The following is a 23,497-nucleotide window of genomic DNA, read 5'->3' on the forward strand; positions in this document are numbered from 1 at the left end:
TGCATAATATTATGTTAATGGGGTATTACTCAGACACGTAATACACCCAGTAAAATTACACTAAAGCGTTGGTCATTGCAAATTGTAAGCCCACATAGGTTTTAATAGTATACATTATTATATTATAAAAAAAACAAAGCTTTTAACTACCATTTTGGCGGATTATGTTTAAAAGTTAATGACTCAATCAACACTTTATTTTTTAAACTAACAAATTTGCAAATAAACACACAGAACTGAATTGTAAACGGAATTCTATTGTACGAAGTGGTAGGTTAATTAAATCGAAATAAAAAATCCATTATTGAAAAAATCGTATCTTATTAAAGCACATAAAATGCATCGTTAGAATTTATATTACATAGAAAAAGATAAGATGAGAATTTTATGTTACCTCGTGTTCTTTGCGTGTGTTTTTAATTTCTTTTGTATTAAAAATGCTAATTAAACAAGTATTCAAGGTTGTCTTTTGCATTAATATAATATATTCTGTATTTGCTGTCATTAAATGATAGCGCACATCCAGTTTTATAAAATAAAATGACATCCAATGGAAGAAAATAAACTAAAATTCTAATTTTACACGAATGCGGAATTTTATTTGTTTTATTCCTCGGTGTGGAAAATTCCAAAAAATATATTCAAATCGTACGATTTTTTCCGAATACCTTATAGTCAATTAATCACAGATGATTTTTGCGTACGTGACAGTTTTTAATATTGCATTTAAAAATGCAAATTGTGCAATCGCGATGCAAAATCGGCATTAAAATGGCAAAGGTACATAAGTTGTAATTGTGGGCGTATTACGTTCTCTCTTGTACTCGGTTTATTACCACATTGTTTTAATGCTTCTCAAATGGAGCTTAAAACGCAGTTTTATTTAATCGAAATTAAGATTTGATTTATCTGATTGTAATTTTTTGTTTAATTTGTCATATTTGGAGTAAAGATAATGTACATACATAGATCATTACATAAAAAAAACCGTAAAGTTCGAATGACGTGCAATAATTAATTGCTGTTTAATATGCTTAGTGTATGAAAAAACTAATTTATAATACATAAATATCTAGATAAATTTAAAAACGTTCATTGATAATTTTAGTTTAATATAATAATAATTCCATTGTATGATACTTTGCTTATGAATTAAGAAAAATTTTCAATGTAAAAGCTTTGATTGATTGCTTGAATCGTTAACCCTTGAACGCTAACTATTCACCTGTCGGACCTAGTTGTTTTGTTTTCGAAATAAATAATTATACCGGTTATTGAATTAGTCCAAATCGCACCTTGGACATCACTCAACACGTCGATGCCACTTTCGTTTGCTGGATTATTTCAAACAAAAAAAGTCTCAAAAACTAAATTAACCTGAAGAATTGTTGTCAGATTTGAACCGTAGGGCGAGTCGTGACTGTCAAGCATTCTAACGTATACTTGACACAAAAACTTAGAAAGCATTCGTTTGCAAGTGCTGTTTGCACATGTCTTTTATAATAAACCGATCAAGGAAGTGGTAAAAGGATACAATTTGCTCGTTCGTTGTCTGGCGTGTGTGCTTTATTTGCACACGCAGTGCATGCCGTTTTCTTTTGAGAATAAACTGCGAGATTTTATAATGCTAATAATTTTGAACGAGATTGCAATTCCGTGTATCGCATTGTTTAAGACTTTCCTTGTCGGAGCTCTTTAGTTTCGTGACATGTCGCTATATTTGCAATATTATGCGAAAGTGTGTGTGGCCTTGTTTGTAAATTAACGATCGCGTCTCTGGATTTTATGGGTGAATATTAAATAAGCCATGTCGGTATTCGGAATGTTAATAAATATGTTTTAGATGTTCAAAGATTAAAGAAACTTTTATTTATTTTATTTCAATCGAATATGTACACTCGCCTTTACAGATCACTTCAAAGCGCAGAGTGTACTAATACAGAAACAATACAATAATACAATTAATACAAGCATTTTTATACAATGCGAATTCATACAAATATCATCCACAGTAACATCTATGGATAAATTATGCAGCATTTTATTATAGAAATTAGCGAACCTCAAGTCGCTGAATAACTTGAGATTTGCAAGAGAGATTAGAGATGAAAAACCAATTTACTGGAAACGTTTCAATGAAAATCAGAAAAATTGGTAAACTCGGAAGGAAAATGATCGACCTGGAGTCACAGATCAAGGTCTGGCCAACAGCTACTATTGGGAATCGAACCGTTACCACTCCGCTCGAAAGCATAATATGCTAACCACTAGTCCACGCTACTGGTTTTTATGTATTTTTTTTTTAATTCAATTGAAACAAAATCATTAAAGCAGAAGTTTAATTAGTAATGAAAATAAAGGTCTGTTTATACCAGTATAGATAAATCTGGCATCGGCACAAACAGCAGTACGAAAAATATTCTTTAGTACATTTTACATGGAAACATTCATATGTACCGTAATGTGTATGTGATGTATCGAAACAGCAGCAACCCACACGATATATTCATATTATACAGCATTACATGTCACCGAAACGTATTTAGCAGAGTCGGTTTTCTTTGGCCACTGATTCACGCATGATGTGGCGAGTGCACTCGCACTAACTAAAGTGCTGCCATGGACATATGAATATTTTCTGAAACGTCATATTGTGACAATATTGACGACAATATTACGCCGTATCGTCTCGTTTTGTAATGTCATATACAAGCCGATTTTGCCATGCACTAGTCCAAAACAAGCATGAACGTGCCGCTAACGATCGGTGCTGTATAGTATGAACATAACTAGCCTTTTCCGTGCAGTGTTGTGCTATACTGTGAGGAAGTCTTGATGTGAAGTGCTGGATAGTATAAATGGAAGTAATTAAGGCTCGCAAAATTTAATTTAAAATTCATAGGTTGACATTAAATTTACAATGTTGAAATATATGTATAAAAAGGTAAATTAATATCAATTTTTAATACATTTTTTGTTTGTGATATAAATACTTATTACGTTCACAAGATTTGTTAAAGCGTTGAGTACAATGTTTTGAAACGAATTAATGCATTTTTTGCAGGCAACACTTCAATTATATTATCCACTTCAAATTTCACAATATCCTCGACCAACAAGTCGAGAGCAACATTACCATTTATTAATTATGATCATTACTAAGTTTACGACCGTCTGATTTTAAAGTGCATCGCACAGGTACGATCGAACAATACATCTTTGTCGAATTTCCCTGTCACGATCGTTACATTTCAAATGCTACAGTATTATATTTATTTTACGAACACGACACCACAACCTTGGCCACTGCAATCTGGAGCTGTAGATCGACCCACATCTGACTAGTGCCAACATCCAAAAATGAACCGAAACACTCATTCGGTCGTGATTCGCGCGTCGTGAAACAATTAAAACCATTATTGCGCGAGGCAACGCGTTCAATTAAGATAAATTGTAATGTAAATGGTAAAACCTGAAGCTGATGGGTATACTGTCACTTTTTGCGGAACGGGATTGGATCTAAAGTTCCGGATGAAAAGCGTTTCCGTTCGCAATTTGCACTGTCTGAAAATTGATATTAAATTTAATCTCTATCATTCGTGCGTGTATGTATTAATGTATGTACACATGTGTGCGATCCATTGTTTTCTTCGATGCGATTTCGGAGATCGTCACTTTCACCCCTCTATTGTTCCGTCATCGATGCATTTCTATTTTGACTTCTTATGGACATTCTGAGATTCGATAGTGATCTGATAAATAACGGCTTTTTCCAATTGAAAATGTATATATGTTTTTACACACGTACATACGTACGTATTAGAATTAATTGAGGATGTGGAAAAAATCCGCTATGTTTCATGTATGCAATTTGAATCCATTCATCTCTTTAACGACTTTCGCGTTATCTCGATCGATGGTATAATTCCATGACATTTTCGTTTCGCCAACCTTGATATGTCTTGTCAATATTGTTACATAAGCTGCAATTTACAATGGTGTTAAGTCGTGTTTAAAATTCGCTCTTGGCGACATGTGCTACAGTTGTTGTTCTGGATTGCTTGCTTAAAATAATTTTAATCGAATCTAGTTATGTATTTTTGAAGCACACATTATTCAAACATAAATATGCATATGATATAATACAACATGAAGGCCAAGGCTTGTTCCAGTATTTTTCATACATAATGTAAATACAAATATGAATGATTCGGGATCGACGAGCTATTGATTTTTTATCAATATGAATGAATTTAGTGTTGTTTTAATTAGGTTCGATGAAATTATTGATCCCAATTCAGATGCTCGATTTTTATTTTTTGAACCGAATGATTGCCCCCATAATATTCAAAAATAAACCGTAATTTCATCTTGATTGATAAGAATTCAGAAAAATGTTAACAAAATAAGCAAATGACAAGCTTACGTTAAAATAGCATAAAGCTAACAGAATAGCTTGGTGGTTGCCTTAATGCTAACCGCCGAGAGGTAGCCGGGTTCGATCCCGTGGGCTGACCTCGATTTAAAAGAATTTATTCCCCGTATTTCTGTAGTTTTCCTGGTCAGACTTGGATATTTGTGACTCCAAGTTAATCGTTTTCAATCAGAGTTTGCCAATTTATCTGATTTCTTTGTTTCCTCATCAAAATTGGCTAAAACCGCCCTACCCATTATGTCACGACTTTTTTTTATATGATTTAAAATTTATAGAATTTATAAATTTATATTTGTACAAGTTGAATACCATATTATGTGTTGCCCAGGTGTATAACCGTATAACCCATAATGAAATCATGGCAAATTAAATTTTAAATTTAAAAAAATCTGAATCATTGGAATGGAAGTCGAAACAGTATTCACTCAAAGTTTGATGGCCGATTAAAGGTACAATTGAAGGTTTATTGAAACTTATCCAATGGATCGAATTTTGCTATAATAGCAGTTGTTGTAATTTGATCTGACTTGGGTAATAAGAAGGTTCTATATATTATATGTAAAGACATGGAGGTAAAACTTGATTTAACTTAGTGCTTCAGTACAAATAGTACAAAAGGTTTAATTTAAGACGTGAAAGTCTTACCTTAAATTGGTGTCAATAAAGTAAAGTTACATACATCCTTCATGAATGTGAAAAGCTTATGTCGTAAATATCAGTGCTTGTGTATTCTGTTTAAGATCAAAAAGCTATTAAGTCGCTCCTTCTTTTTATTTAAAAAAAGGCTGAAATATTCAGTATATTTCTTTAGATTCTTCATTATGTACCTACTAATTTTATTTAAGTAAAAAATTTTTAGTAAATTATGTTCATGTTTCGAAGTGCTTAAATGTTTATTATGATGCTGATTCATAGGTCACATTAGTGGTCACCGGTCAGACTTTAACCCAGAGCGAAAAGTTTATTATGTTAGCAGTTTTCGAACGAGACTACCATAATAACCAACATAACGAACCACATTAAGCTTTGATTAGACGTTGCGTTGCTCTGCAGGAAATTGCCATGTGGATTGACGCAATGCCGATTAATTTTCCGCGCAAGGATTGTTCACAAAAAATTAGCCGAATTACATAGAAGAAGATGCTCGTAAAGAGCGAGCAGAACCCACACTTAAGTGTGGAGCACGACGCGAAAACTAAATCGTGAAAAAGCTCTCGGTTACATTGCGAAAGCGTTAGATACACTCGTATATACCCATATACATACACAAACATGCACAAGTCGAAAGTTCGAGCCGTGACGGGAGTGCGATTTTACGGACTTTGCCAAGTTAGACGGACAGATAGATGGACAAAGCTGTGTACGACGAGGTGTACACCCACCCACCCACCCGGCCAATGTCGCAACACGCGTGCGCTTATGCTAACTCGCAATTTTCCTCGGGCACGATCTCGTTCGGTCTTAATTCTGGTGTTATTTTGTCGACGGTCATAATGGAGTTACGTGTGTGTGGGAGACGTGTATTTTTACTTTTTTTTCTTTTTGACCTCTTCATTGGTGAAAATTTTCCACGTATATTTTCACCGAGGCGCATGAAAAGATTGAGAAATGCGAAAACGTGCGTCTTGTTCGCAGTCTTTAGAATTTGCCTTCTGCCAGACGAAGAATCGTTGCACAATTCTAGGGAGAAAAAGTGTTGGAATGAAGTTGAATAGGTTAATATGTATCAAAGTATATGTACATTATATTGCATGTACTACACATATATGGTAGGGCTTAGATGTCATTTTTGAAAATAAATCAGCTCAGTAGTTTTTTGATAAGAATAAGTGGTTTTTTTCATGTAGGAATATAAATAATTGGATAATAATGTAATTGTTAGGAAGAAGGAATTCCATCAAGTAATAAAGAAATTTATGATATATATTTTTTGGGTGACCGTAAAAACGTCGACAGTGAAAAAGTCGAAAATGTTCGTTTACCATGCATACATATGAAAAACGGTTAGTATATATATATCGGTGGCGTGCGGTAAAACTCTCTCTCCCCGTCGTACATCCCCACTTAATTTAGCGAGCAGGATACAACAGGAACAAGAGGAACAGGCTTTTCCTCCCGTATCCTGCGCGCGCACATTAAACAAGGCTGTATGACAAAAGAGAGATACTTTCACCACATGCCACTGATATATATATTATATACATATACATAGTACCGTTTACCATGCACCCCCTTTTTTTTTTGATCTTTCGACTTAAGATCTTTCGATTTTCGATCTTTGCATTCCGATATTTGCTTTTTCGACCTTTTCACTTTCAGTGCCGTGAGGTAGATCCATATTTTTTCATATCAATCATGTACACTCGTCATTACAGATTGCTCCAATGCGACGAATCTACTAAACCGACAAAGAAATTTCAATTATAAATATATAATTATTATATATTTTACACTAAATACGATAAATGTATATGGTCAAACATTGTAAGCATTATACATACAAGGCAAATACAATCAACATCCACAGAGATATCCATGGAGAAATTTGTAGCATTTATAGAAACCAGCGAAAAATTTAGATGCTGAATAGCTTGAATTTTTGCGAGGAATAACAGGATATATCAATTTTTAGGAACGATTTCAATGAAAATCAGATAAATTGCCAAACTCTGGTAGGAAACGATCGATCTGGAGTCACATATCCAAGATCTGGCCAGCAGCAACTAGTGGGAATCGAACCCATGAGCACTTTGTTTGAAAGCATTATATGCTAATCACTAGTCCATGCTGTTGGTTTAAGTAATATATGTACATATATATGTGGAAATTTTCTTATTGTAAATCATTCTTAACGAGTTGGAGAGGTAGAGGAGTGAATAAAATTTTAAAAACTCTGCATAGAATGCGGATTTTGAATATTTAAACGTTTTATGGGTCGTTGTGTTGCTAATTGAGCATTAACATTATAATAGTGTTTTGTCTGAACGAATTAGTTATACTTTCAAAATCGATAGGTGCTCACATTTTAAGTCTTATGATTTTACGATTAGTATTACGATTTTATTTCACCTACAGAAAATTAAATGTTCAATACAAATAAAATATATGGAGATCATTAAACATCAATAGATTTTATACTTATGCAATGTAAAGCTATTGAAATGAGATTTGTGGCGTTTAAGCTTTAACTAACAATGCCCTTTGTTTGATTTGATCTTCAATCTTGTCGGAGACGTCTCATCACTTGAAATGTGAATTGTGTTGAGTCATCAATTTCTTATGCAGTCACCATTGCTCGAATTTGAAACGATGACAAGGAAAGGCTGTGTGTACAATGAATCGGCGTATATTGCAGTAACATTTCTAAGAAGCTTGCCCATTAAGTAGGAGATATTTAAAGATATAAAAAAACTGATTGGCTTTAAACGTTTCTCAATTGATTCAAATTATCTTAGACTCTCGTTTTCGATAGCATTCCTACAATTCTTAATGTCGGCGCTTCTGCAAAAGTATGTCGACGTTCTTCCGCAATTGCTGCGTGTGTGATTGATTGCGGCTATGGCAGCTTAATGCCACTTGTTTTTCTGCTTTACGATGATTTATATTGTTACTTTTCTGTCAAAAGACATAAAAGTGTGGGAGATGCTATTTTTAGTCGATTTTCTGGGGTTTTCATCGTGCAGATAAGCAACTCGGGCGTATTACAACGCGTGCCTGCATTCACTAAATATTATACATATATTAATTGAAGAGACTTATATTACATATACATATATATTTCAAAATAGTAAGATCTAGAAATTTGAACACACAACATGTATAGCTTTTGCAAAATTCTTTAACTCCATAAGAAGTATGTATATTTATACGACGGTATACTCAAGAAGCGCGCTCTGACATTGGGTGCTTGTTTAATACTGTTTGAACTTATTAATTTATTTAGATGTTTAGATGACGTGTGACATATTGACTTACAAATTTTGAAAATTTGACCCGAACTTTAGCAAGAGTCACGTAGTATTTAGCTCATTCATACATACATTGTATATTTATGTGTTAACACACGTCATGTGTACGTTTGGTTTCGTTTCGATCTACGAAGAGAAACTACTCAGTCAGTAGCATTTCATCGCGTGAAAACGCATCTGTTGCTATTCCGTGAGAAAGAAGAAAATTGATAAATTTCTTATTATCATTATGACTGCGACCGCATAATGCATGCTGTGCATACTTAAGCAATTATGATGTGAATCGACCGGAAGATATGTCGCACGAAAAACCCATACAATAGAAAACCGTTGGATAGGTAATCGATAAATCAAATTATTAACTTATATTGTTTATTCTTTGCAGGCTTGGCGTTGGGACAGGGATCCGAAAGAAGGAGGTCGGGGCCTATCAAGAGTATACCCGTTGGTGCTGACATCAAAAGAGATATTAATTTTGATTGTCCCGAAGAGTTCGGATATTATCCTCATCCCACAGATTGCACACTCTACTATGTGTGCGTTTTTGGTGGTGCTCTTCTCGAGTCGTGTACTGGAGGACTCATGTACAGGTAAGACGACATTTTTATTTGAATGTATGCAAATGTATTATATTACATGAAGTTTTAAGTACTCTTTTTAAGAAATCGATATATGTAAGTGAGATCGAACCAGTTCCTCTGAAGTTTCTGATCCATAAATGACTGTATCTGCCTGTGCCACTTCATCTGTAAACTCTCCAAAGCAACATTAATACTTTTATTTGAAACTGAACCTTAATTTAGATCCCCCAGATTATAATACATATGTATATTTTGCTGCTATAAAGAATGTTTTCATTGGAGTCTCAAATTTTCACAAATATACGTAGCTCATTTGTATCGTTCACTGCTGTAAAATTCAAAAGTTGGTTTACTAATATGTAGAGCTTTGGTACCTCAAATAAAGAAATAAAAATTCAATTTTGTTTTATATATAATATTTAAAACTGTTGACTCACAGTTTCACTACTCTAATACATATAATATTGTAATTTGGTGGAAAATTCATGCCATCACAATCTCCGAATTCGTATCAGATTTCACTTTATGAATATTTATCGCTCGTGAAATGCCTAACCAAAATCATAACGCACCTACGCAATATGACGTATATGATTCACTATTGCCAAATACGATTATTATTCAATAATAATAATAGCTTTGACACTTTATGCAATATATTAATATAATATATATTTTTTGTACAGTCATGAGCTGCAAACGTGCGATTGGCCGAGAAACGTCGGATGTGGAGCAGGAAGTGTGGAGAGCTCAGAGGCAACTTCGGTAACGCAGTCAGCTCCATCAGCACCAATAATCCGTACTAGACAACAGATTGTTCAGGGAAATCAACCTCCTCCACCACCACCGAGAGCGTCCCCAAATCCAGTTGTCACATCCAGAGGACAACCGACACACATCAATCATCAAGAAATAGTAAAAGTAAGAAAGTTTTAGTATATAACCGAAAAGTGATAATTGTTCAATATGCTAACATTATGCAAATTTTCAGCAACAATTGTATGCTGAGGTCGATGAGCAACTTCCACCTGCTGAAGAGTTGGAAGACGATATACGACAAAGAGTATTGCGTGGACAACCTAGCAGCGTAGGACAAGTTCAAAGGGACAGGGATGGTTATAGTATTTCTCCAGTCACGTCATCTTCTAGGGCTGCCAACTCCAACATTATTCCGTCTTCATTGTCATCACGTTCTTCAGGAAAAGTGGCCGGTTTCTCTTTCGGCACTCAAGTAGATCAACAGAGAGCCAACGAAGCTTCACAAAACTACAGGTATGTATACGATAGTAAATGAGATCACAAGAGTAACCTTGGATATAACAATAAACATAGTTTTTAAAGGTGACTGTAAAGGTCAAATGTAAAGGTATTTATTATATTTTGAACGACTTTGAAACAAAATGTTTAGACGAATACTACTTAAATACTTTGCTGACGATGACTTTGTTTTTCCAATTAGCATTTATCAACTCGACTTGACTGACGACAATGAATACCCTACTGAACCGTCGAACTACTTGACATCTTTCAGCTTGACTAAACCCGATGAAGATAACGTACGAACTGCTAGAACAAAACGGGAAACCGTTTCTGGTTCTAGTCAAACGTCTTCGGATGTTGCTTCAGAGAGGAATGACTCATTTGACGATCGCGATAAAAGACAAATTCGATACGGGAGAGTTCAGCAAGGTGCACTTTTACCACCAACCATACAAGGGCAAGGTTGGAATGATGCAAGTGCTTATACTGGAAATGATTACATCTCATCGTCTTATAGGCCTCCTTTCTATCAAGCAAATTCTAAAGTTCCTTTTAAGCCCAGTGCTCAAATCGAGGAAGCTTATTCACCTTATACGGCCACTTCAGTTAGTTCATACAACAAACAATATAATAACCAGGGTAGTTTCAAACCATATATCCCAGATAACAATAAAGTATTTTCAACGCCAGCACCATCACGCACGTCTGTTTCGAGTACTCCTAATTATTCTTTTTATAGTTCGAAAAATCAAAATTCCAACAGTCCATCTTATATATTAAGCTCAACTCCAACTGTTCCTATATACAAGGAAAATTTTCAGTATTTTTCAATGAAACCGAGTTCTAGTCCATCGGCTGCCATAACAAAAGCACCCCCGATTTCCTCGCTGTCTTCAATAACAGAAGGGCCATTTGCAGCGTTGTCAGGAGGATTTTACAACAATAAACCAAGAACAAACTCTCACTATACAAAGCCTGTACAATCTGGCAAACCAAAATTTGAAAGTCACGAGCCCGTTATTCAGAGTTCAGTTCAATACCATTTTGAAATCGGTGGTACGAATCCTCAAGAAAGTGGAGCTCTCAAAAGTCCACCGAAATATCAAAACTCTAATGTAAACTATGCTTCTACTGTTAAATCTACCCCTGGAATATCTAGTACCACAACACGCAATAGAGATAGTAGAAATAAAGCTAATATCAAACCACAAGAAAGTCGATTCTCCGAAAACTATAACGTTAGGAACAATAATAATAATAATAAATTGAGAGATGTACAGAATTATCAAAGAAGGCCGAAGCCAGATCAACATCATGATTCAAGCAATGACAAACCAAAAAATCAAAAGGAAGAAGAGGAGGATTACGAGGAGGATGAAGAATCTGAAGACGAAGAAGAAGAAGAGGAAGAAGGTACTAACAAAAACGAAGAAAACGATGAAAAGTCAGAGCAGTCTCCAGAAATCAAACCGCAATTTCCCGATCCACCAGAATATTTTAAAAACATTGGAAACAAATATGAAAATGTAGTAAATCCATTTGCTGATCCCGAATTTGATTTCGACACGTTTATTTCAAAAATACGCAATAATCACCTATCACAAGTATCACCCAAACCGAATAATGTGACATACAAAACGAATGACCATAGAGGAAATATTCACGGCGGAAATGTAAAAACTCCAGGAAATCAAAAATTTATATCACAGCATCACAACTATCCTGGAATGAGTACTCCTCGTCCTTTCAGCTCTCCTCAAAATGGTGTGTCATGGCCAGCTAAAGTAAACAATGGAGGATTAAAACAGAATATACTGTACAATCATTCTTATGCACCCGAAAGTGCAAAACCTATTTACGAAGATGAAGAATATTATGATGATGATTATGAACTTCCGTCTCCATTGAATAATCAAGTCCAAGTACCGAAACAAATTCAGAATCAAGTTAAATCTCCGAAACAGACATATTTAGCTCCAGCAAAACCTTCATTATCTACATATTATTCTAGTTCTCAAGCGCCAGCGTTTAAAGGCGATCATAGAAATACATTAGTTAATGTGGCACAATATCATCACCAACCGTCTTATAATAGAAAACCATCTCAACAAAATGAGCCAATCAAACCGATAGCAGTCAGCGTACAAAGTCATATCAGAAATGATCATCAGAAACCACAGCAAATTAAAGTACAAAATACTAATTACATTTCAAACCCAACTAAAAAGACACAAACTCCACCTAGGTACTCTCCTTCTACTAATCAAAACGACAAGCACAGAGTCCCAATCAAAACTGAAAAACCCCCAACTAAGAGGAGACCCATCCCAAAACCTTCCCCAGAGATGAACGATTATTATTATGATGACGAAGATGAGGATTATGATTATGAGCCACCAGTGAAATCTAAATTCATGCCTAGCACTGAAGTCAAACCGCAAAGGCCACCGATTGCTCAAAATTACGAAGAATACGAAGATTACGAAACGGACATCCGCAAACCAACAAAAAGTAGCAATTCCAATAGGCACAAACAAATACACGAAAATGAGACGACAAACGATGACGACGAAGATGACGACGATGAAGGTGAAGATGAGGAAGTTGACAATGTCGACGAAGCACCTCAATTAAAGAGACCCACGAATCACAAGGCAGTGTCTAATAACGGTTATTCAAGCCAATATGTAAATCATCATTCCATCACTCCGTTGAAGGATGCGAAAATTATTACTCCGGCGACTTACGAAACGTACGTCAAGACAACACAACACACAAAGCCATCAAACCCCATCAATGCTCAAGTACAATTGTCTAGACCAGAAGTTCTAAACTACGACGTCGTACACAAGCCTTCGAATAGATTACCCATTTCCCAAAACCATCCCAAGTATTTGAATCAAACTACGTTGAGACCGTATACTGTGAGACATAGACTCGCCAAGCCCTCATCGACCCAGCAGACTTTGGCTTCTACGAGCAAAGAGCCAACAGTGGAACCATTCACAAGACATCCCACGAGGGGAGGACACAAGGTACAGATCGTTTCGTCCACACCGTCTGGCAACGATGGTAGAACGTTCAGACAACCGACGCGGCCGACGAAAACGACATCAACTACGACGAAAGTTAAAACAGACAATGACAATCAAGAATCACGAGACTCACAGACAGAACATGACGATAATGCACCGAACAGGTACTGCATTTGAACGATTATATTATATGTATAATAATTTTCTTATTATCTTCAACTTATCAATTCATTAACTATTATTTTTAATTTTAGCACATACTATTTTCTACTAGGTTAATTTTATGAAATAATTTGAAAAATGTATATAAAGGTGATGGTAACTCCAAAAGTCCATGGAAAATGTAAAATATACTATATTTAAAACTTTTAGCACTGGGTCATTAGTTTCGTTGATTTTGAAATTGGACACAATTCTGCAAAAAATTGCATGCTAGTATTATATTTTGAACGCTGAAACCTTATGACTTTTTTTTGTACAATGAGAAAGAAAAGCTAATAAAAATTTGAATAGTTTACTTTCATGTCGTATGGAAAAAGTTTTATATGGTTTATCACAATATTATTTTTTGCAAGTACAACTCAATTCAATTGTACCAAGTTTTATTTATTTTTTATTACATGGATATGAACAAAACAAGATAAGAGTTATTCGAACGTTACTTAATGACTTATAATTTAACGAAAGTTGATTAAATACCTTTTTTGAAACTGATATTTAGATAACTTGGTTGTTCAATCAATTTTAATAAATGTGATGCTGTCAATCCAAAGTAGTAGAATCGGTTTTAGTAAATTTTAACAGTAATCATTCAGAAAGCCACTACTTATATATAATATATGTGTATGTATAATATAAAAGAAATCATTGAATTCCTTGCAATATCTATGACCATGCTTATTCTGAGAAAACTCTATCTGCGGCTCTATACTTTGTAATATGTACCTCCTCAACTATGTACCACTATACTTCTGTTTGACTATGTATGTTTTAAATAGATTTCATTAATTCTATAGATCTAAATCCATCCTTTTAAACTTAATAGGTACATATGTATATACATACATCAAATACATTAATACAAATTGACATATTTTTTCAATAACTTTTCATGTAAAATCTCAATATTTGGTGCTCATATACAGTACCGTCGTGATATTTGTGTATCTTAAGTAAATCAATCATTTATATGAGGTGCCATAGACAAAAAAGTTTGATTGTCTACTTTATCACAATTGCACTGTTCAGGTGAATATATCTACATAGTGTTTTGTATTTTTACAAGCCTATTCTATGTTTTTATCCAAAACTAACGAAGTACTGAAAGTAGGTAAATCAATTACCGACCCTACCTGACGTTTCGATTTAATAGTAACTGTATGATATACCCCATTATTTTTTTTAACAAATATTCAATTTAATTTGAAAACTCAATAATAACTTGTATATATTGTCTATTCCTATTTAATATTTCACTTAAAACCAAAACCCTCTTATCATATCATAACAATGTGTCATTTCAGAGTTGAACCGACCGTAAGTTCATCGCCTACTTACACACAGCAAACTAGAACAAAACAAGTGCCTTCCGGTAGAGCTTTATACAACGGTTCCCAACATTACAATCCACAACAGTTTGACCCATACTATGCGATATACGATGACGATGTTGAACTATACAAAGATGCCGGTTCGTATACCACAAACAGTTACCATTGATTCAATCACTTGAAACAATTCCTAATGCACGACCGAATTACAGAATACGTCCAACACTACAATTCGGCAAGTCAGAGACCCAGCGTTTCAGTCCAACAAACGTACAGAGGTACTCCTCCTCCCAGAACGCCTTTGGCTACGGCCGCTCCGTCCCCATCTATTTACACCCCAACGCAAGACGATATTTACAGCTCCCAACCGAGTGCCGATGACTATGACGATGCACTTATTGGTGCTCAAGTTAGTGGATGAATTTGAATTCCAAATCGAAATGTTGTTGTGTTGTGTAGATGAAAAGTTGTATTGAAATTTTTCAAATCGTTTTCAGCTTGATGATCAAAATCAATATGAACAACAACAACCCATCCGTCAGTCTTCTACCAGGTAACGTACACTTTGCACGTGCTTCGCTTTCAGTAAAATAATCGCTAAAAGTCTTAAAATATTTGGCTTAAGTATGTAGAGTCGTGCTATTATAGATGTGTTCTCCGCCTATGTTTGTATTCAAGATTATATTCAACAAATACATATTGAGAAGGCTTTTTAAACTTATCACCAAGTTTAATGATTGTTAGATATGACAAAAATTTCATTCTAATCCAACTATTGTGTGAAAATATATTTGTTATTTTAATATAACATGTAATTGACTTTATGATGGATTTGGATTTTGTTTCAAATTGTAATTCAAATGTATTATATTTTCTGTAAAAACTAATCAACCAATTTTGTTTATTAGTTTTTTTAATAGAAATATGGGCTTATAAATATGGGCTTAAACTTTATTTTATTATAAAGCATATATAAAAAATCTCACCATAATTTTTAGATTTAAGTTCAAATTTCATCTTTTAACTAAATTATGATTATCTACATATCAATCTATTATATCAGACTATCTTTATAAAAATATGGTAAAACATTTGATATGATAAAACATGTGATATGGTAAAACATTTGGCATAACTCATGCGTAGAACACACACTACAATAGAACGGAGTGAAATTTTGATATTTTTCTTTGTGTATGTATATAAAATTATTGTATATATACAAAGTTGAAGTCGTTTAGTATACATATATAGCAGTTGTGATTTAAATTAAACGTTGTTGTATTATACTTATATGTTGTTCCGAATCAAGAGCAGTGTGAATACATTTAACACTCCGTCCTTCAAATGTCTAGTTCTTACAAATGGAATAGAGTTTTATTTGTATTTGCATGACTTTTGCTATATAAATATATACATATAGTATAACGTATTATTTGGAGTAACAATGTTAGCTAACGAGAGCTCGATATTCTCAAAAGTGTAATAGATGACCGGAATGAGTTGGGATACGAACTATCCACGTTGGGTTTTGTGAGAACGAGTAGCGCACCTAGCACTTTTAAAACGAGCCATCGACCCCCCACAACCACCACAACCACCACAACCACTACCACCACCACCACAACAACCACTACCCCTCCACCCACGCGGGCTCCAACCACCGCAGCCCCCATTGTAAGGGCTCCGATACAAAGGTACTACAAAATTTTTGATAAATTCGTTCGCTTCGCTGTCATTTCGCATATCTTCATTAATTCATCAATTTGTTAATATATATAAATTATTTCTACCTCTACAGCAAGGTTTTTCTTTACGTATAATAGATTAATTGTGTTTTCAGTAGTGTCTATATTGATTGGCATAAGTATATATGTACATATATTCATTCACATCAAACCATAGCATCAATCATTTTTTTATTTTTATGATTTATTTTTTTAATACATATTAAATTAAGTTTTGGGAAAGATAAGAGCAAGAAAAATAGTAAAAAATAATATAAAAGACATATAGTACATATATTAACTGCAAATTTACATAATGAAATTGGTATTGAATACTTGTTCCAATTAATTGACACACCGCTACATAATATATCAATGTTTTATATTAGAATTTGAATCCTTTTTTTAAAGTAACATTAAAAACCAAATTAAAGATAGTTTTAAAATAAATGATGTAATAAACAAAAATAATAATATCTTTGTTCGCTTATGTCTATTCTTCTATTGCTTTTCTCTTTCGAGTTATTCTTGTCTATTTTTTTATTATATTCTATGAAAATGCTTTTGCTATGAACTGTTACAAGCGTGCTTTGAAGTTCATATAAAAGGTGTGCTTTTGTAGTATCTTTGCTGTTTAATGGTTTCTCGATAATGATAATAACGAAAGAGTTGAATGAAGTGTTTTACATCCTAGTTTAACTACTTGCATCCGTCCATTCACCACTCCATTCTTAAACACCATGTATATATGTCCATCCTCATAGTAAAAAGTGTAATCATGCTGCTTTTAGTGTCAATTAAAGTATATTAGTAGAAAAAGCATTAGTGGGTACCACACTAGGAATATTCATTTTTGTGTTTTAACAGATCGACAACGAGCGAAAGCTTTAGAGGCAATCTCGATCCTCCAACCGAAAAACCTGAAACCCCTATCACGACAACCCCTTCCCGCCGATTCAGTAGTCGCTTCAGAACAAATGACATATCCGACCTGACCCAAAACCTCTCTTCGGATCCCCAACTATCTTTCAAACGTTCGAGTAACGACACACTCATTGTAAATTCTCCCACCACAAACGCTTCGTCACCACAATTATTAACCAATGACGCTAAATCACTGAACGATTCTGTAAATGTATCGTCACCGACGAACACTTCACGTTTCCTATCACTGACCACTGGCTTTTCGTTTAAAAAAGAAGACGACTCCGTCGATGAACAGTCGCGGTACACTTTAAAAGTTTACAAAACACCGTCTAAAATATCTGAAGATGACTCTTTGGTAACAACATTCGAAGATGCTGAAAAACCTCCGTCGAGACAAGTAACGTACAAAGTTAGTGACTTACCACTCACTTCTGAAATTGATGATTTTATTGTTGAAGGCGAACCATTGGACACACACAAGTATGATATAGTTTCTACTTCTACTGCTTCACCGTCTCCTATTCCATTTATTATTGAAAATTTACCAGAACCTGGACACAAGCCTATTGTGATACAATTAAAAGCACAGACCGGACCAAGGACCCATGGTCCTAGAATAGGCTCGGAAGAAATATCACCAATTTATAATAGACCCGTCAATCGAATTGTAGAAAATTTCAATAAAAATTTACCCATAGAAGATAAAGCTCATTTAGAAAATATATCTGGATCTGAAAATGAAAAGACTAAAGTTTCACCTAAAGCGTATTTGAAAACAGTTATTAAACGACCGGCACCATTCTCTTTGAACACTAAAATATTGACTGACAGCAAGGACTCTGATACCATCCTATCATTCTTGAGACAACCTTTCAGATCACGTTCTGCCAATTCAGAAAATACAAATAATAATAGGAATAGTATCAGCAACCATCAAAGCGATAACGTAGATGCCGTATCTAACATTGTTCCACGTAAAAAAATTTTCAGAGACATTTTCAATTCTAAATCTGAAAGCGCAACAGCAAATCAACCAGCTGTGTCACCATATAAAACTTTGGATAATTTGAGACGAGATTTGATTGAGAAGACAACACCAAAATACAATTCAACCAATCAATTTGTTATAGTTTTAAGTACAACTCAATCGACGAGAAGCAATGCAGTAGACCGCGGCAATATTAGAAGCTATGATCCTTTCGAAGAGAATAATTATTACCATAAACAAACGACAACTACTCAAGCCACTACAACCCAAGAAGTATTTAGTCCTATTGAGAGCGAAACAACGACTGTTAAAATATTTACTAGTAGTGCAAAGCCCGATTTCATTAGTAGGAGGAAAAATCATGCATACTTTTCCAGTGAAGCTAGAGCTTTTAGTACACAGAGAAGCAGTCTTTCAAGTGTTATTGAAAAGTCTACAGAAAGTGCATTTAATTATAAAAGTTCTTCCACCAGAAGAATGGACGATGATGTCGAGTCCGACGTAGAAGTATCGGATGTTAGCAACTTTAGAAAATTTTCAAAGCTGTCGTCTCCAAAGCCATTCCATCCATTGAAGCCTCGCACAGTTCGCCCTTTCAGAAACAATGACATCAGCGACAATTCTTTGAACCGTAACGATTTGACTTTGCCCAATCCAAGGCTGCTCGGAGGATTCTTGTTAAACAACGACGATAACGATAGCCAGAACGTGGTGGAGACTTCTTCTGAAGTGGCTACCGACACATATGACTCTAAGACACTGACCCCCAGTACGACTATGACACCTACTACGACTACGACTACGACTACGACTACGACTACTACAACAACTGTTCCAACAACGACATCGACGGCACGAACCCTGCCCCCTCCGAGTGTAGAGCCTCCCCGCAGCAGGCCAACCGCCGTCACCCGTCGCAGCTTCTCACCGAACAAATGTACCGACAGCAACAGTCTGCAACACAAATGCGACCAAAGCTATTTGCCGAGGTACAACCAGCCGCTTCAATACAAAAAAAACCACAACACAAACACCCCCTCCGTCTATCGCACACACCTTTGATCTTCAAACTACTGAGTTGCGACCCATTTAGAATGTTTCTACACTGCAATCAAAGAGCCAAGATTATTCAGACTATACGAAATATGCACTGACCAATTGAAGTATACCTGGCACGTGAAACACACATATAAACGGCAACTAATGCAATATTCTTGACTCAATGATTGAAGTATAGTTCATATATACGTACATAGGTAGTAAAAATGAAAAGTTTCATCATATTAGAGATGATTTCTATGTAAAATTCATTGATTTAATAGTGCATCGCAACCCAAAAGTTAGTTTGAAGCTCAATGGCACATCGGAGTCGCCAATTTTTAAATACATGTACTACTATTGCCTCTACAGCTTTACTGTGCGACAGCAATTTTCGGTGACGGAATTCCCTCATTGTTTGTTTTCCTCGCACGGAGGCGTTCAAATAACTGGCATGTTTTCTTGTCTTCTTCGAATTGATCCACTCTTTCTGCTTATTTCTCACACCAAAACTTTTTTGTTTTCTTTTTCCTTTTTGTTTGTTTTAATTTTATTTTGCTCACACTGGGGGGGACGAGACGACGAAGACGCATCACGTACGAAATTGACCAGACGCATGTCCATCCTGATCATATTTCAACATAACAATTCCTAATTTTGGTTACATTAGATTGCGCCCATACGATTAAAAATTAGACTTGTCATGACTGCTCGGATCCTCCATTCATTTAATAATGTTGCACCACCATCTTCAGTATTTATTTTATTTTTATTTTATAATAGATAGAAAGCACTTTCAGTCGTTGAATAATACACAGTAGATATTTTAATCAATAATGCAACAATAGATATTTTAACAAATTTAACTTTAGTATGCGAGTAGATTTTTTTGATCTTTTGAATACAACTATAAGTTGGTTGCAAATACTTCGTTGAAATTCAAAATGTCAACAAAACAAAATAGCCACGAGTTCAGTATATTTGGAATTGAAACAGATTGTAGACATCATAATTCGAAATATACTGGACTTGGACAATGCTTTTGGATTGTATCTCCAAGCAATAATTGTATTACATATTATACTAATATTTTTTACTGTGATTTAGGACAAATGCACGAGGTAGAGGAAGTGCTCATTATTCCACAGCAAGTGGTGGCGAACAAGCAGCTAGTGCTAATCGTGGCACACCTCCTCCGTAAGTAATGAAACTAGTACAAAAAATGATAATTTTAAAGGAAAATGTCCCAATCTTAATGTTATCAAAAATACTTATGATGTATTATATTTTTTCAGACGTGTCCGCCCAACTCTGAAACCATCGACTTCTATTGTGTCCAAGGTTCAAGAGTTTGTAGATATCTACCGTCATCCACCTACGCGTCAAGAAAATGTTTATCCAACTCCTCAAGTCGACAAAACTGCTGCTAAATGTAGAAAGGATGTATGTCTATTGCCAGATTGTTGGTGCGGAGGAAAAGATATTCCTGGTTAATACACTTTTTTTTTTTAAACTAGTACTATATTTTCAATTATGAAAAACCTCTTTTCAGTATGACAACATAATTGTTTTATATTATAATTGATTTTCATAAACATTATTATAATGTTGGTCATTTGGGTGTATAAGAATATTTATGTAATTTGCGATGAAAACGTGGACAGGCAATTTACCAGCGGAGACGGTCCCCCAGATGGTATTAATAACTTTCGATGATGCTGTCAATGAGCTGAATCGAGTTCTCTATGAAGAATTGTTTCAACATGGACGAGTCAATCCTAACGGATGTCCTATAGCAGCCACATTTTACGTGTCCCATGAGTGGACTGACTACAGCTTCGTGCAGAATTTGTATGCCGACGGGCACGAGTTTGCCTCGCACACCGTCTCGTAAGTCGTCTCCCACAGCCATCGTTCATCAGCTCTACTTTTCTTCTCTTTTCTATGCGGTGGTGAGCTTTGGATTGCCTTCCGTCTAATCGGCGAGGTGACCAAAAGGATTTTGAACAGTTTTCAGCTGTAAAAATGCGACGATTCTTAACAAAACGGTGATTAACACTGAGCTATGGTTTTCTGTTGGATTTTATTTTCGTGCATTGCTTTTCAATTGAAAAATTTTGCTGAAAATAATTTATTATGTTGGAAAACATTTTTAAAATCGTATGAATTTCAGTGTTAGATACTATAAATACTATATATAAGGGTGAGTCAATAATAAGTTTTATTTTATTTTAGTTGTTCAGTTGATTAGTATAATCAACTGTAGTACAAATATATTTTTATGAACGTTAAGCTTTGTATACAAAGTGGCAACACTTTTAACATTTATGTGTATTTCAATATGTAATATGCTTCCTATCCATTAGAAAATTTATTTTTTGACGTCTATATTATGAAAGATTTTCATATCAAATTCGTCAAAAAACATCAATAGCGTTATGCCAACAATATACTAAACAATAATCAGTACATTTGACTAAAAATATACAGAGAAAAGATATTGTCTCACCTATGTATGTATGTAGATTTTGTAATAGTACTTAACACTGATTTTAATTTGTGTATATATTCGTATGTAAACGTGAAACAATTTTCGCTTGTTTATAAATGTTATACTAACAATGTTTCTATTTTCTTCTCTCTCTATACCACTATCCTCTCAAATATTTCCCCGTTAAACTACATATATACTCATTCCACTTCTAACAATCATAAATCACTCGGCCAATTTACTATCAACCTGTCGTCCCCAAATCATCTACGTTGCACATTTGCTCTCCCTCGTCCTTCGTGCACTCGCCCTTACATCCCAAATGTAGGTGACCTGCCCGTGGAGAATGTACCGCAGATGGTCCTTCTGACCTTTGACGATTCCGTCAATGACCTCAACAAGGGCCTTTACACCGATCTGTTCGAGAAAGGGCGAGTCAACCCTAATGGTTGTCCGATATCAGGAACATTCTATGTATCTCACGAGTGGACCGATTACAGCCAGGTGCAGAACCTCTATTCCGGTGGTCACGAGATGGCCTCTCATACTGTCTCGTAAGTGATCGACACTCATCCAAGACATATTTACATAGAAAATGCGTTAACTTGTATTTTTTTTTCAAATATATTTTAATTTAAATCATAGTAGAAGTTGTTTAACAGAAATGTTCATCCGAATTACTTTTGGAATAATACAATACATTATTAAAATATTAAATTTAATACAACATACATGAAATCATTTAGGTTGTGTTTAAATTAAATTTCATAGAATGTGCGATACTACAACTCACAATCATATAAAAACGATGGAATTATTGTATATTATATTATAACCCAATAGTTTCGTTTAATACCCGTAGAAATAAATGAAATTGGTGTCAAATTAACATATTTCATTCATATGTACGTATGAAGCTTTGATATTAACCTTGATATCATTTAATTAATATATTCATTTAATTAATGTCATTTAATATATCATATAATTAATATTATTATTATCTATAAAAAAAGATATTAATACATATCCATTGTAATCGTTATTAATATTGTAAAAGGGATAACATATGTATGTTGTTAACACTAACGCTTATTCATACAAAATATCTAATGAATCAAATAACATTTAAAGCTTACATAAAAAACTATAAATCCTAATTTTATGAAATGTAGGCACAGTTTCGGTGAACAATTTTCCCAAAAGAAATGGAACAAAGAAGTATCAGGTCAAAGAGAAATTCTTGCCGCTTATGGCGGCGTTAAATTGGAAGATGTCCGAGGAATGAGAGCTCCTTTCCTTTCTGTAGGAGGAAATAAAATGTTCAAAATGTTGTACGATTCTAATTTCACTTATGACTCTTCTATGCCGGTGTATGAAAACAGACCACCAAGTTGGCCATATACTTTGGATTACAAACTCTTCCACGACTGTATGATTCCGCCTTGCCCTACTAGATCATATCCAGGTAATTGATATTAAATTTAGCTAATTTAA

At 34.6% G+C, this 23,497-nt stretch overlaps 1 protein-coding gene across 1 annotated transcript in view; it reads left to right on the plus strand.

Annotated features, from left to right (window-relative positions):
- Cda5 (Chitin deacetylase-like 5) overlaps positions 1–23,497 on the plus strand; it is an 85,240-nt gene that overhangs the window by 59,435 nt on the left and 2,308 nt on the right. The window contains exons 3-13 of the mRNA XM_077439168.1: positions 8,789–8,993; positions 9,671–9,905; positions 9,976–10,256; positions 14,803–14,969; positions 15,042–15,238; positions 15,327–15,382; positions 17,424–19,460; positions 20,617–20,706; positions 20,805–20,998; positions 22,329–22,554; positions 23,176–23,468. Coding sequence (XP_077295294.1) covers positions 8,789–8,993; positions 9,671–9,905; positions 9,976–10,256; positions 14,803–14,969; positions 15,042–15,238; positions 15,327–15,382; positions 17,424–19,460; positions 20,617–20,706; positions 20,805–20,998; positions 22,329–22,554; positions 23,176–23,468 — 3,981 coding nt within the window. The remainder of the gene's footprint in view (positions 1–8,788; positions 8,994–9,670; positions 9,906–9,975; positions 10,257–14,802; positions 14,970–15,041; positions 15,239–15,326; positions 15,383–17,423; positions 19,461–20,616; positions 20,707–20,804; positions 20,999–22,328; positions 22,555–23,175; positions 23,469–23,497) is intronic.

The sequence above is a fragment of the Arctopsyche grandis genome, chromosome 10 (genome assembly GCF_051622035.1).
Source record: "Arctopsyche grandis isolate Sample6627 chromosome 10, ASM5162203v2, whole genome shotgun sequence".
Taxonomy (NCBI): domain Eukaryota; kingdom Metazoa; phylum Arthropoda; class Insecta; order Trichoptera; family Hydropsychidae; genus Arctopsyche; species Arctopsyche grandis.